At 39.8% G+C, this 17028-nt stretch overlaps 1 protein-coding gene across 1 annotated transcript in view; it reads right to left on the bottom strand.

Moving 5' to 3' along the window:
- Positions 1-17028, bottom strand: part of PASD1 (PAS domain containing repressor 1) — a 49813-nt gene that overhangs the window by 20747 nt on the left and 12038 nt on the right. Inside the window, exon 4 of the mRNA XM_068532714.1 lies at positions 149-221. Within this exon, the coding sequence (XP_068388815.1) occupies positions 149-221 (73 nt within the window). The remainder of the gene's footprint in view (positions 1-148; positions 222-17028) is intronic.

Here is a 17028-nt window from a genome sequence, read left to right as displayed (position 1 = left end):
TTTATTACAGGGGCATCTCAGCCAAGAACCCAGAAGCGTAGAGGGAAATTTGTTTTCTTCCCCCACCTTGGCAACACACATTAACTAAAGAATCAACATTATGGGAATAAGGGTCCAAGCTTTTCCTCTATGTACTCAGTGTACGTACTTCTGAGGCAGGAGCATCAGGTTCAGCATGCAGGAGTTCCATTCTAGAACGTCTTCTTTGGCCTTGAACGCGTCTATAAATAAGTGAAAAGAGAGATGGTAAACACATCTCACTTGCCATTTAAATCTAAGTTCTCTATAATACAATAAAAATGAGGTTCTGTTAAAGAGAAAAACCATAGGCCCAATATGGCATCACTTGTGCTAAAGTCCATGATACCAAACCCAGATTTAATACCTAACTTAACTGCAGTTTCAACCTTCACCACAAATGTAATCTTAATTACAGTCTGGAATTTCCTGGTCAGCACCAATTAAGTAATCTGTCACATGGGTCCTCTCTATCCCCCAAGGGAAGAAGAGGCAACCTGCAGGATTAAACCTTTGCCATTACTTTTCTCCCCCAAAAGATGTCCTGGCCTAAAAATAATCCTTTCTTTTCTTTTGCTAATAACTCCCTGGCCCCACCCCTCTTCCTATAAAAACCTTCCATTCTGTACAACCCCTTGGAGCACTCTTCCCGTTGCTAGATGGGACGCTGACCAATTCATGAATCGCCTAATAAAGCCAATTCGATTTTCAAATTTACTCAGTTAAATTTTGGTTTTTAACAGTTCAAATAAGAAAAAAAAATCTGTTTTATTTTTCTTAATACATAACATCATCAATCTTTGACGTGTCGCTTTTCCTACAGAGAAAGTTGTTCTGCACCATATCTATAATAAAGTAAATCATCTGGACCCTCATTAGAATGAAGTGTTTTTTTTGTTGTTGAAGTTTTGAATTTTATTTCTTTATTTTTTATACAGCAGGTTCTTATTAGTTATCTATTTTATACATATTACTGTATATATGTCAATCCCAATCTCCCAATTCATCCCACCACCACCCCCCCAGCCACTTTCCCCCCTTGGTGTCCATACGTTTGTTCTCTACATCTGTGTGTCTATTTCTGCCTTGTCTGTACTGTTTTTCTACATTCCACATATATGTGTTAATATACGATATTTGTTTTTCTCTTTCTGACTTACTTCACTCTGTATGACAGACTCTAGGTCCATCCACCTCACTACAAATAACTCAATTTTCTTTCTTTTTATGGCTGAGTAATATTCCATTGTATATATGTGTCACATCTTCTTTATCCATTCATCTGTCAATGGACACTTAGGTTGCTTCCATGTCCTGGCTATTGTAAATAGTGCTGCAATGAACATTGGGGTGCATGTGTCTTTTTGAATTATGGTTTTGTCAGGGTATATGCCCAGTAGTGGGATTGCTGGGTCGTATGGTAGTTATCTTTGACTTTTCCCTCTTTCTCAACTCTCTTCCGATTTGTATGAAAGTTTGTTATTACTTTCTGTCTGCCTTTTCTACCTGGTGTATTTCTTGAAGGCGGTGCGCTTCCTTTGAACCTCTTGTATCCCCAGCACATACCACAGTGAAGAGCACTTACTAGGTGTTTTCATGAATATGTGCTGAGTGCATAAAGGAATAAACAAACTGACCAGTTAGTTCATTAAACTATTTGCACATCCCTCATCCCAGGCCTGCTCAGCTTGACACAATTATTTTCAAAGACCAGCTAAGGCTTCCATCTGTTCCTTAAGAGCAATTAAATGACTCCATATTGACTTCTAAATACTAAATACCTTTATGCCTGAGATAAACAGCATGTGAATGAATGTCTAATATGGTACCCACTAACTACATGTGGCTAAATTAAAATCAAAATTAAATAAAATTTAAAATTTAGTTTTTCAGTCACAGCAGACATATTTTAAGTGCTCCATAGCTACACGTGGCCAGTGGCTACTGTATTAAACAGAACAGATTAAAGAGCATTTCTGTCATCACAAAATGTTCTATTGAACAGTGTTATATCAAAGGATGCAGTGGGTGTTACTGGACAAGACACTAACTTTGACAAGAAAACATTATGAGGCAGTTAGGTTTTGCTTTAAATCCACTGGCTTGAATACTGAAAATATAAAATAAAGAAAAGCAAAGTTTTCCAAATTCTTCCATGAATTTACATTTCATACTCCTCTATATGTCAATATAGATGGCAAATATTTGACTTAAAATCAGAATGTACAAATAACCAATAAACACATACATTGTTAATGAAAAGTATTGAGGAGTCTTTCATACCTAACCAGTCTATGCATGTATAAAATAGAGGGTTTGCAGTCACATCCATTGCTGGTCTTTGGTTAGGAACAGATACAAACAGAACTTTCCTTTTCCAAATTGCATCAGTTAATGTTCAAAAAGAAAGAAAACGATCAAAGAACACTCTCCTAGCTATATTTACGTGAAAAGAACAGTTTCTAATTTTACGAAGAAAAGTACCTCTGTCTCATTATGTAAAATCTCAAAATGTTACTCTTAAATTGGGCCCTTAATGTTTTTTACTTTTTGAATCTTTCCCCAAGGTTTGATATTCATTGGTAAAGTAGTCAACGCTGCTGAATTACTTTAATGGAAGGTTGTTCTTGGCTCAGAAAAGCATCTACTTCTACTTGCTATATAAATGAAACTGTAAATATGAAAAAGACGCCCCAATGAATACTGTCCTTTCATACGTCAATGAGGCACAAACTAAGGTGTGTTTTGAACAGTTGTGGCACAGAGTCAGGAAACTGATGACAGTAAAAATATAATCCTAAATGTCTCTGCTTGTTTAATTTACAGCCGAGATGATCTAATCTGAAGCGATGGAAGGAAGGCTGTGACCAAAGTTTAAGGAGCTAATTTTTAAGATTATTCTAACGAAAGCTACTCCGTAGGCTCACAGAGGAAACCCATTACCACCCCATGTCTGAAATGTGAAATCTTGAGTCAAGTTGTATGTATCCTTTTCTCCTTCAGGCCCAACTGCATCTCAGCCATCCCTGGCAACTGCATTAGTACTAGCATCTCCAGAGCCTACCTGTCCCCAGGAGTCACTATGCACTTAAGTGGTTCCTTAGGGATCATGCCTGAAATGGCCTCCTGTTTTTCCCAGCCCCCACCATTGTGCCTACTATGTCAGAGTTGCCATGGAAGATGGAGAGAATTTGGGGGTCACACACACTTGGGCTCAAACTTCAGCTCTGACACTTCCTAGCTGTGAGACCTAGAGCAAGTCTCTTAACTTCCCTGAGCCCCAGTTTAAAAGTGAGACTCATAATACACACCTTTTAGGTGTCTTGTAAAGATAAAATAGTGTTTGGGAAAAAGTGCTTGGTAATCTGTACCGTCCAACATGAGCCTCTCAAACGCCCTCATTAGCCATTCTCCCTTTGATCGCTCCATCCCTCTAAGCTTCTTCTCCACTTAAATATATGATTTAGGACGTATAATACTGTAATTTGCTTCAAAATGGTTCTTTTATGATTTTAATTCTCTTCTTGAGAAAATGTGTTCCTCAGAGATGAATTCTGCATGTGCTATCATTTATTCCTTCAGAGCCAAGAAGCAGACTCTCCAGTGCTCATGTAAGCAGACTGGGATCAAGAGTTGATATTGCTATCCACCACCTAGACCAGTACTCTCCTTTGGGCAGGGATGGAGGGAGGAAGAGGGGTGTTTTATGGCTACAGGGCTCTGCATACAATTCACTCTTGTCAATACCCCCTGACTGAATGTACAAACTGATCCCCCCTAATGAAAAATAACTACTCTGCTTTTTAAATATTTCTTCTCTTTCAATATAGCTTCTTTCAGTACAGAAATCATTAGAAAATGTCATCTTAATAGATTTACATGATCCGAAGACTGAACTAGTTTATTTCAGGAACCTTATCCAAAGGCAGATAGGCAAAGGAGATGATTTTGATCAGTTCAGAAAATCAATAACTTGAAGTGAGTGCTCATCCATCACCTTCAGTTATCGTAAGGTAACTGTTAACTAACCCTACTCCTTACCCACCACCAATCTCACCTCCGACTGGCAGGGGAGATATCATCATTTACTGAGCTCCTATCCTGTGGTAGGTATCTTACACATATTATCTTTTTGGATCCTAAAGTAAGCCAGTGGTATGTGTTTTGTTTTAATTCCCACTTTACAGATGAGGAAACTAAAGCTCCATAAGGTGAATAATGTATAAGGTCTGTAAAAGATTAATAAACAGAAAGGTCATTTAAGTAGAGTTGGGAGACCAGAAGGGGGCGCACTCACGCCCTGTGACAACAACAGAGCACAACAGGAAGAAGAAAGACTCCTTTTATTTCCTGGCAAGGACTCAACCAAAGAAAAGCCAGGGACTCTTTGCTTACTGTAGCCCCCCCAACTCCCTTTTCCCCTCTATAAAAGGGTTCTCCTTCCCTTGCCGTGCAGGGGTTTCTAAGTGGCTAGCCATGGTTGCAGACCCCAAATTGCAATTCTCTGTTGATCCCAAACAAATGCATCTTTGCTGGAGAAACATCTGGCTGTCTAGTTGTCTCAGGTCAACACTTTGCTTGCCCTTGCAGGGACCAGAGAATACTCACAACGGCTCCAGGACTGGTGAGCAAGCCGGTGTGGTACCTACTTTGAGCCCATTGTTGTTCACTGTTCTTCTCACCAACCCTGGAGTTTGAAGGTATGTCTTTCTCCTGGATCTGGGTTCACAGCCTCTTTGCGCTTGAAGCTCTCCAGGCTTTATTCGGTATCTATATTAAGGTTTCATTTTTCTGGTAAAGGCCTTGTTCTGTATGCGAGTATTCGTTTGGCAATTAGGTCTGACCTTGAGATCAGATTGCTTCAACCAAAGCTGGCTGAAAATGCTTTTGGCCCAATTCCATCGGGAAGGGGCTGCTTCAAATAAAACTGTGCCGGTTCAGCCTTCAGCCTATTCCTTTGAAAGGGCTGTCTTCTGGAGACTGGCTTTTAAAAAAAACCTTCAGCGTGGCTCCTCCAAAACCAAGCTATTTCCTCAAGATTGGCTGGGATTCGCTTGCAAGCTGAGCCATTGAGCCATTTGTGCTGTAAGCTGTTTAAGCTGTTTGAAAACTGTTCTTTAGAGGAAAAACCTCTGGGAAATGGGTCCTAGTTATCTAAGTATTTTGTGGGCACCCCCCCACCGACAGGAACTCTGCCCCATTTTATGCTGAAAAACCTTTGGTCCTTCCTCATGCACATTTCTAACTAAATGGACTGACCTGACCAAAGGCAATTTAGAAAATCCATGGCCATGATGGGGAACTTTTGAAATCCCCAAACTTAATTTCCTTAAAACTGAGTTGGACTATAGTAGCTCAAAACTTTTCCAGGACTGAGTGGAATGCTGATTTCGATTGGTATTTTGAGGCTTCCCAATATTATCAGGAGTCTAAAATTGCCTCTCTGCAAAATAAGATTTTAAGATTAACTGAGGCAAACAAAGGATTATGGACAGATAAAATGGCTCCCTAAGCCTCGGACTCTTCTTCCTTGGCTTCTTTGTCTTAGGTTCTGCCTTGGCACCATCTTGCCTCTCTCCCTCACTGCCTCATAGCCTCACTTCCAGCGCCATCTTCCTCCTTCCCTTCTACGCCACCTATGCCTCCTCTATACCTTCAAATCTCCCATACCAATTCTCCCACCAAACTTTCCCTTTTCTCTGAAACTCTCTCCACTCTCTTCTCCTCTGAACTTGTCAGGACCTGTCCCTTTAAAGTTAAGCCTTCTGAGGATACAAAGGCTTAAACCATTTATTTCTCATATTCCTTGGACTAAAGCTGAACTGCGAGCCATAGTCAAAGACTTTCCCAAAGTAACCAAAGATCCTCACAGATTTTCTGAAGAATTTAATATAGTCATTCAAACTTATCAACCTGGTTTCTTTGCTTACATGAGCTAGTTCATATGCTTGTCTGTGAAGGCCAGGCCCAGCACTAGATGAAAACCACTAATGGGGAAAATCCTGAAAGATCTCTAGAATTACAACGGGGAGACCAGCCCACTGACTTATTATATGATCAGGCTCAGGCAATCACTAGGCAACTTTGTGAGCAATTCCTAGGGCTTTGCTAAAGCCTGTTTATTGGAACAAAATTCAGGCTTGAACACAAAAATATGATGAACCTGTTCATGAATATTATAATTGACTTCAGATTATTAAAAACAAATTCTGGTCTTCCTTCAGATGTCGATTCCACCTGGGTAGCTTTTAATTCTATGTTTATCAATGGACTGAACTGGGACATTTTCCTTCTAGTAAAAAGGACCAGGATGGAATGCGAAACTATGTCCACTCCAGATTTAATTAATCTGGCAAACCAGCTCTCTCACACTCTAGATAAGTCACCTAAAAGGAAGGCCACCAAAATTCTTAATCTTCAACTCAAGTAAATGAAGGCTCCTAAATGAAACCAAAACCCTCCTAGTTTCTGCTATTATTGCAAAGGGCCAGGACATTGGAAAACAGATTGTTACAAATTTAAGCATTTTAGGCGCCTTTAGCCCTCTAACCAGCCTTTTCAATGCTCTCCTAACCCCCAGTGATGGGCTCTGAGGAACTACAGGAGCTCTTCCTAATCCCATTAAGAGGGAGGCCTTTTAATCATCTTTGAGAAATATTTCTTCAGATGTGGAGTGAATCTCTTCCAGTCCTAATTGACACCAGAGTTACACTCTCAGTGTTCAACTCCACTGCTGTAAAACAGCCTCTGCTTCAGAGTACTAAAACAATTCAAATAGCGGGCATCTCTAATGAACCTCAAGAGGTTCCTGTCTCTGAATTTCTTCCCTTTTGTTTAGGCCCTTTGAGAGATACATACTCTTTTCTCCTTAGTTCCTCTGCTCCTATCCATTTACTAGGCTGAGACTTCTTAGAGAAGTATCATGCTAGAATTTCTGTCTCGCAAAAGGGGGAAATAATTCTAGAAATTGATAGCGGTCATCAAAGTAACTCACCAGATGAATTAAATGACCCTTTGGCATCTTTTATTTTTCATCTCTGATGATAATAAAATAGATTCTGGAAACACTGATCATTTATCCCTGTTGAATCAGCTACCACTTTCTTTATGGGCAAAATCTCCAACTGATGTTGGCAAAATTCACAGCACACCTCCCATCAAAATTAAAATAGACCCCTCAAAACCTCTTCTCAGAATTAACCAATATCCTATAAGTAAAGAACCCCACGAAGGCATAGAGCCCATAATAGAAGCTTACAAGGCTCAAGGCCTCATTATCCCTTGTTCTAGCCCCTGTAACACTCCCATTCTACCAGTGAGAAAACCTAAGGGCTGAGGGTGGAGGTTTGTCCAGGACCTCCCAGCAATAAACTACACTGTTATCCCTTGACACCCTGTCGTTCCTAACCCTCATACATTACTAACATACATTCCTACCAGAAGTAAATTCTTTACTATAATTGATTTATGCAGTGCATTCTTTAGTGTTCCAGTTGATGAAGCTAGCCAATACCTTTTTGCCTTCACTGGGGAAGAGAAACAATTCACCTGGACAGTAACACCTCAGGGTTTTACTGAGAGTCCTTATTTCTCACAGATCCTGAAGGCTGACCTGGATGATATGAATTTCCTTAGAGGTTCTACTTCGTTGCACTATGTGGATGATTTGCTTCTTTATTCTCCTTCTCCAGTCTCCTCACAGGAGGACACCATCCACTTGCTAAAGCTTTTAGCCTTAAAGGTACATAAGGCGCCAGAGAAAAATTACAGTTTGCCCAGTTTGATATTTAGGACATCTCATTTCAGAACAAGGGTTACACCTAGATCCAGCTAGACTGCATGGTGTCCTAAGTTTCCTCAAACCCAAAACTAAGCACCAACTGTGAGGTTTTCACAGGCTAGTCAGTTGTTGCCGAAATTGAATTCCAGATTTCTCTCTTATGGTCAAACCTCTGGATGTTTTACTAAACAATTAACAACCCCGACACAATTTTATGGGATGAACTGGATGGCACAGCCTTCAAAGCCTTAGAGTCTGATGAAGCCACCTGCCCTTGGGCATCCCAATTATCAGATTCCCTTTTTTCCTTGTTTTATATGAAAAGGAAGGGAATGCCCTTGGGGAACTCACCCCAAAACATGGGATGACCATTAACCCACAGCAACTGGACCCTGAGTCACAGGGATACACCCCTTGCCTTAGAGCCATCACAGTCACTGCAATATTTTTACCTGTCAGTTTAGCTATTATTAAGATTCCAGGGCATTCTGAACTTGACTCTCTGGAAGCTAGGAGAAATCAGCTTGCTGATATTTCTGCAAGGCCTGCTGCCGTTCAAAGGACCAACAGCAGCCAAACCTCTGTCATGGTTCAAAGGGATATTTTCCCAAATGAAAATTTAGAAAAACTGGCTAGAGAAGCCCCAAAATTGGCCTCAGAAAAGGAAAGACAAGATTGGAAATTCAACAGTCGTTGGTTTGATAAAAAGAGAAAGCTCTGGGTTTGGACCAAATACTGACCCAGTCCTACTGGAGACTCTAAAATTCCCACTGCTCACCACTGTACATGGATTAAATAACTGGTCTAATAACAAAATGATAAGTCTTCAGGAACCAATATTGGTGGAGAAACATCAATAAGGTCACAAAAAGTGCCTACACTTCACTTATCCCACTTGTTCTAAGTCCAACCCAGGGAAGTCTGTTCGTACTGCTCCTGGACATTTTAAACTGCCTAACGGACCATTCGAGGTCTGGCAAATGGATTTCACACAACTTCCTCCATCTGATGGATATAAACATGTTTTAGGCATGGTCTGTATGTTTTCACACTGGACTAAAGCCTTCCCTTGAAGATAGGCTACTCCTATCTCGGTGGCTTACGTTCTTTTGGAAAAGATTATCCTTACCTGGAAAACTCCTCTTGAACTTCATAGTGATTGGGGAACCCATTTTACTGGCCAGGTGCTTTGACAAGTCTGTGCTGTTTGGCTGGTTTTACAACACTTTCTCTGTGCTTACCACCTTCAATCTTTTGGTTTAGTCCAATGCACTAATAGCATTATTAAGACTCAATTGGCAAAATATGTAGAGGCCCTCCAAATACCTTGGCCACAAGCACTGCTGCTGGTCCTTCTAAATCTCAGATCCATCCCTTTTGGAAATATAAACTCTCACCCTTTGAGATAGTCACAGGACACCCAATGCACTTGGCTCTTGCTTCTTCTAACTCACAATGGATAAAAGGAGATATATTCCAAAACTGCAAAGGCCTAGTTGTTTCCATTAAAAATATCCATGTTTTGTTCAAGCAATCTTTTTACCATGCACCCTTGGGAAATGAAGACCTTAAGCGTTATACTTTGCAATGTGGAGATTTTATCTATTAGAAAAGACAACTCTAGAAGAACTTTCTTCAACCTTGCTGGAAAGGCCTCTATGAAGTACTGCTAACCAACCCTTGTGCCACCAGACTGAAAGGAATAGACTCTTGGATTCACGTGACACACCTAAAGAAAACATCAAACCCTGACTGAATCTGCACATCATCTGGTGACCTGAAAGTAAAGATTTACCAGAACTGAAGCATACAACATCTGATGTCACAGCTTTCCCAAGATATCCAGACCAGGCCTGTTGGAAGTTTGTTGCCAAACCTTTGATGATGGCATAAGGCTTTGGATGATCTTCAATATCTATGATCTTGATAACATATGGACTTCAGATAAAAAGTGTCTGAGAGTTCTCCCTCTTACCCACCTTTATCACTCAAATGTTAATAGGTTTAACATTACTAATAAATTAATGTGTCCACTCTGTGCACTTTCCCTCTGACGTGAGACACTACACCCAGGAAAGGTCCTTCCTGACGTTGAGGGACAAAAAGTAGCTGTAACTAAAAAAACCGACTCTTGATCAGCAATGCTTTCAGAGAATGTAAAAAATTAACAAACAGAAGTCTCAGTTAAATAGAACTGGGAGACCAGAAAGGAGACCTGTTATGCCCTGTGACAATAACAGAGCCTAACAGGAAAAGAAAGACTCCTTTTATTTCCTGGCAAGGACTCAGCCAATGAGAAGCCATGGACTATGTTTACTATGGCCCTCCCAACTTCCTTTTCCTCTCTAGAAATGTGCTCCCCTTTCCTTGATATGCAGGGACTTGCATGTGGCTAGTCATGGTTGCAGACCCTGAATTGCAATTCAGTGCTGATCCCAAATAAACGCATCTTTGCTGGAGAAACATCTGGCAGTCTATTTGTTTTAGGTCAACACAAGGATATAGTCATTGAATATATTCAAGAATGTAGTCATTGCATATAATTAAGAATAACATCCATATGAAAAAATACAAATTACTTGAATATATAAGGGCTCAGCCTGTGAGCCAAAATTGGCAGCAGCCTGTTTTTGTAAGAGGTAAGAATGATGTTTACTTTTTAAAAAGGTTGTAAAACAAACAAAGAATATGCTATAGAGACTTTATGTAGTCTACAAAGCCTAAAATATTTACTATCTGGTCCCTTTCAGAAAAATGTTTTCAATCTTTGAAATACATTCAGGAAGAGTATTTCTTAAGACATGCTTTTTGATGAATCAATAAATTTGGGTAAATTTTTTACATTGGTCATTCTATGGATTATTTTTGGATAAATTAATTTTTGGCAATTTGGCCACTGGACAAATTGACCATTTAGCAGAAAGCTTTTTAAGAACTTGTTTTTGACGAATTCACCTGGAGCTGGTCATGACTTCTCCCAAATGAAAGACACTGAATAAACATATCACAATTTCAAAAAACACAAGTAGGTAAAAGATTTCTTTCCCCCCAATGACTATGGAAGCCAGTGGAAAACTCAGAGTCCCATCAAAGAAGCCCCGTCTATTCTCACTTGGGAAAGATCTTGAAGGATCTGAAATTGTTAAAGATTATAGTTTCCTGCTAACAAAGAGACAACAAATCCACCCTCCCTTTTTTAAAAAAAAAAACATTTTAGAATTTGAATATACAAACACTTTCTGAGTGGCTGCTTCCAGAAATATTTTTGGATTAAATGATCATTTTCAGTCTCAAAAAGTTTCTCTTTCTTTCTTTTTTTTGATAGGGAGGGCAAAATATGATATTTTATTCAGATATTCTGAGTAGAAGGAGTGCATTATATGAATCTACCAGACTCTTCTTCAATAGAGAAATTCATACTGTTGACTATCTGATATTAAAGGCTCTGGCAGTTTTTAGGTTCAAGCTCTGGCAAAAAGAATATGCATTTTCTGACCCATTACTCCAGGGTCAAAAAGGGTAGAGCAGGAGAATGTTTGGTGTGTGTGTGTGTGTGTGTGTGTGTGTGTGTGTGTGTGTGTGTGTGTGTGTGTGTGTTGGGAGACAGGCAGAAAATGAAATAAGATGGCTTGGGAAAATACTCGGCTCTTCTCTCAGATTCCCTACTATGAGCACCACATCCCTCACTGCTCCCTGACCAAAGTGCAGAGAGGATTGGTGCCCATTAGAGGATGACATCAGGTCTGCAAGCCAAATGTACTTTACCAATAGCACCTTCCATTCTTCCTGCTCAAGCCATGGACATAGATTCTTGGGGCTTTAAAAATCGTACTGTTTGTGTGGGCTGATATATATCTGATCTGAAGCTAATATATCTAAGCTGATATATAACTGAACTTATATAGAATAGTCCAGATGATTTTACATATTAGATTATGAAGATTTAAAACAAAATGTTGAGCTTAAACTATTTAAAATATGGAGTCGCTTTTAAAATTATCTGGTAGGTAATTACTTTTATCACACAGCTAAGAAAACTCAATCCCTGTCTTAGTTGTATGTTAATAGACTTGCTTCAAAACACTACTCATACACAACTAAAAAGGAACAAAACTCAAATGCTCCAACCCTCATATATTTCGATGTTTTACAAAGGATGGAGTCCAAATGGGAAAGTTTCCACCAGAGGCTTACTCCATCCATTTCATAGAAAACATCACTCTCTAAAGGGCCAGTGCGAACTTCTTTAATGTGCCTTTTTGGTTACGCCAGTTTTCCACAAACACATCAAAAGTAGAAAAACATCTAATGGCATTCAGTGGTATTTCCTCACCAGAATGGAAAAACAAGAAATGCAAAACATTCATAACACTTCGAAAGTAATACAAATCATCAACACGGTAAGAATCCTAGTCTCATGTCCCCTGTACCTCAAAGGGCAAGTAATCTATGATGAGAAGTGCTCTGATGTCAAAGAATCAAGAGAAAACAGACAAACACCAATCAAACAAAAACCCTATTGCTAGGAAAATAATGGTAGGCCATCAATTACCAAAATATTTTTTTGCAAGGTTTTATCATCTTGAAAAGAATATTGCTGTTATTGGCCTCTTCTGAACAGTGTAGAAATATTAAGCAAATAAGAAGGCACCTTTAGAATCTGATTAGTGTTCTGTGGTCTACTCCTCTTTCAAATGTAGAGAAGGTGACATATAGTGTTGGTTGGTGAGTCACTGGAACATGCCTGGAACCCAGCCTGGATGCCAGCTGCTAACACTAAAGACATTCATAGGCAGAATGAATGTCAAGGCTACATAGTTCTCCATCATATATTTGTGGAAAATTCATTCCAGGAGAAATTCATAAATCAGACTAGAGACTATACTAAGACCAGCACTGTGTGGTAAGATATAAAGAGAGTTTGCTCTGTTCCCACTAACTAGTAAGCCTATTAGGCCAAGCCTTCCAGTAGAGGACAGAGAGTTCTATACGGATGCATCTCCTACTCCAAGAGAACAAAGTATTTGAAAGACTAGAACTGACAGCTCAGATGTGTTTTTATAGTTCATCTGCTACCATATTTACTTGCAGATGTCATTATTTTCATATTATCAAATATTTGATGATCAAAAATTTTGATCTACTATCAAATATTTCTTCCACCGTGAAATGTTCTAAAAACTTTTTTAGAAATTGAAGTTCATCGGGGCTTCCCTGGTGGTGCAGTGGTTAAGAATCCGCCTGCCAGTGCAGGGGACACGGGTTCGAGCCCTGGTCCGGGAAGATCCCACATGCCGTGGAGCAATTAAGCCCATGCGCCACAACTACTGAGCCTGCGCTCTAGAGCCCATGAGCCACAACTACTGAGCCCACGTGCCACAACTACTGAGGCTCGCGCACCTAGAGCCTGTGCTCCACAACAAGAGAAGCCACCGCAGTTAGAAGCCCATGCACCACACCGAAGGGTAGCCCCCGCTCGCCGCAACTAGAGAAAGCCCGCGCGCGGCAACGAAGACCCAACACAGTCCAAAATAAATTAATTAATTAAAAAAATAATTGAAGTCCATCACTGTTCAGTCAAAATGACTCCCTTGACACAGCACTTCAAAGGAAGGAAACACACATAACATTTGTACATCTCAAAACAGAGCAGGACCAACTTCTTTTTAATACAGCCAGTGGCTCCAGAGGGCCGGGCCTGGGGACATATGTTCATGGTAAGGTTTTGCCAAACAGCCTTGTTTTATTTGGCATCCCAATCTTCCTACTTTAAAATCCACTCTCTCAGTCATTTCTCAAAGGTGACATTCTGTGTGTTTCTTCTGTTACTTTTATAGGACTAGTACTGAGCCGGTTGTGGAAATAAAGCAACAGAAATCAGTCAAGTCCCAACACACGTTAAAGAAAAAAAACTTTTTATGTGTCTTTGCCGCTTATTAAAGCACTGGTGGCCTAAGTGTTGGTTGTGTAGATATGAGATATGACTTTAAATTGGGCCTTCTTTTCCTTTTTCATCCTGCAAATTAGACCCCTTAGCTTCTAGTGGCCAGGTGGACACACGGCCTATCACACGCTTGTCTCCTAGAAATCAGAAAGTGAGTTAACTGGAGAAGATGACCTATTCTCTGAACTGAGGGAGACACAAGCTGAACGCAATTTGGATACTTCCCTCTTAGAGCTTTTGATTCTCTAGAAGAAGAGCTAAGCCAGTCCCTGTGATTGCAAGGCAAAGTGGAGAGTGTCAGTAGGAAAGTAGAAAGTAGAGAAGGGAGAGCTCTTCCAACCTGGGTGGCAGGAAGGGCTTCTGAGAGGAGGAATGAACTGGTTCCTGAATGGTGAGGAGGGTGTGAGCATACAAAGCACAGAGGGAAGAGACATTTTAGTCCATGCAGAAAACAGGAACAGAGGTACAGTGAAAGGGGTTCGACGGCATTTCCATGGAATGGTGACTTTATTATCGTTTCTGGTTTACTTGTCCATCTCCACACCAGGCAGTAAGTTTTGAGGGCAGGCACAGTGCTGGACACTGAGAATGCAGCCTTGTGGAGTTTATAGTTTCATGGGGAATCCAGACAATGAACAAGTAGTCCAAAGATAACTATACATTTACAAATTGCAAAAAGCATGACAAAGTAAAAGGGCAGGGTGCCATGGGAAGAGAACTCAAAATGGACCTAGGAGAGTATCATGCCAACCACGTGACAGCAGAGTTGAAGAGTGTTTCAGGTTGAGGACCTAAGCATGTGCACAGGCACTGCACTGGAAAAGAGCTTGGAGAATTCACAGAGGACAAGAGGCCAGTGCATCTGGAGCAGGATAGATAAGAGGGAGTGTGGCACAAAATGAGATCTGAGGACTAGACAGGCATGACAGCAGCATACCTTACAGATCATACAAAAGGACTGTGGATTTTCTTCTAAGAGCGAGGGGAAACCATTGAAAGCTTTTGAGCAGAAGAGGGACCAGATCATATTTCAACAAATGGCTTTGGAACAATCGGACATCCATATGCTAAAAAATATGAACTTCAACCTAAAACTCACACTTTATAAAAATATGAACGCAAAATGGATCATAGACCCAAATATAAAACTATAAAACTTTTAGAAAAAAATAGGAGAAAATCTATGTGACCTTCGCTTTGGCAGTTAATTCTTAGACATGGCACCATGACATGGCAGAATCCATCAAAGGAAAAAAAAAATGGTAAAATTATCCCCCTTCAAAATTAAAAACTTTCGTTGTGCAAAAGAACACTGTTAATAGAATGAAAAAGGAAGCTACAGACTAGAGAAAGTACTCGCACATTAAATATCTGACAAAAGACTTGTATCCAGAATATACAAAGAATTCTCAAAACTCAATAACAAGAAAACAAACAACATAATTTTGAAAATAGGCAAGACATTTGAACATTCAAATGATGAAAAGATACTCAACATCTTTAGTCATTAGTGGAATGCGAGTTAGTGTTTTTGTTTCTTTGTTTGTTTGTTTGGCCACGCCGTGTGGCATACAATATCTCAATTCCCCAACCAGGGATCAAACCTGTGCCCCCTGCAGTGGAAGCGTGGAGTCTTAACCACTGGACCACCAGGGAAGTCCTGGAATGCAAGTTAAAAGCATAATTCAATACCCTAAAAAAGTGAAATAAAAACGTACGTCCACACCAAAAACTCGTCCACGAATGTTTACAGCAGCTTTGTTAATAATTGCCAAAACCCATCAACAACTCTGATGTCCCTCAACAGGTGAATGACTAAACTGTGAGACATCCATACAACAAAATGCCACTCAACAATACACAGTTACTGATGCAACAACTCAGATGAATCTCAAAGGAATTATGCTAAGGGAAAGAAGCCAATCTTGAAAGATTATATACTGTATGACTCTATATGATATTCTCAAAAAGACAAAACTATAGGGCTGCAGAATAAATTAGTGGTTGACAGGGGTTAAGGGTGAGATGAGATAGGACTGACTATAAAGGGACAGCACGAGGAACTTTTGGAGGTGTGATAGAACTGGTCTTTATCTTGACTACGTTCATGGCTACACAAATCGATGCATGTGTTAGAAAACACAGAACTGTACACCAAGAGAAAACAAATCAATTTTACTGTATAATTGAACAAATGTGTTTAATAACTTAAAAATGAAAATAAGTGTCCACAAACATACTTGTAAAAGAATGTTCATTGCAGCTTTATTCATGGTAACCACAAACTAGACATAAATGTTCATTGAAAGAAAAATGCCTAACAAATTGTAGTCTATCCATAGAATAGAATATTCCTCAGCAACAAAAGGGAATGAACTACTGATACATGTGACATGATGCATCTCAGGGACATTATGCCAAGTTTAAAAGGGCAGACTCAACAGACTATATATTATATGGTTCCATTTTTATGACGTTCTAGTAAAGGAAAATTTAATCTATGGTTAAAAACATCAGAACAGGGGTTGCCTCTAAGTGTGGGGATAACAGGGAAGGGGTACAGAACAGCTATCTAGTGTGTTGAAAATACTGTATGTCTTGATAGGACTGTGGGTCCCATGGGTTTATGCATTTGTCAAATATACTTAAGATCTGTGCCTTTCATTGTGTGTAAATTTCACCTTAAAAAATGTAAGCAATATGAACTTAATTGAGGAGGTTCGCTTTTCACAATGACATGACATGGCAACCCTACAATTACTCTCTGTGCATTCCTGACTTGAGCAAGTAAGTAAATATATGGAGAATAATGAGCCCAAGCCTCTCTGACTAGTGGAAAAGAGTGTTGCAAAAGTGGAAACGGGAAGACTGGAATGAGCCTTGTAGTGTTGGCTCAGGATTGGAGGTATCGGTATGAAGTCATGGCATGTATTATTTGATACAGACACATTACACAAAGGTATGTGTACATATAGATGGGTAGATATGGAAATAAATATAGATATAGATCTTTATGCCTATGTATACAGTATGTGTGTTGTGTGTGTATTTGTTTCCCAGTTCGAAAAGCACCTATAAGCAGTAACAAATCAGTAACTATGAGTACAAGTAGCACCGAGAGTTTCTAAATAGCTGCCCTTAAGGAAGCCAGGATTCCCCTTTGACTAAGTCTTAGAGAACAAGCTGATTTCATGGCTGAGGTGGAGATAGTACAAAACGAACCCGGAACATCACATAGTGCCAGAAAGGAAGGAATGCTCCAAGAATGGTGTGAAGTATCAAAATG

The sequence above is a fragment of the Eschrichtius robustus genome, chromosome X (assembly GCF_028021215.1).
Source record: "Eschrichtius robustus isolate mEscRob2 chromosome X, mEscRob2.pri, whole genome shotgun sequence".
Taxonomy (NCBI): Eukaryota; Metazoa; Chordata; class Mammalia; order Artiodactyla; family Eschrichtiidae; genus Eschrichtius; species Eschrichtius robustus.
Note: the sequence above shows the minus strand (reverse complement) of the source record. Positions and strands in the feature narration are given on the sequence as shown.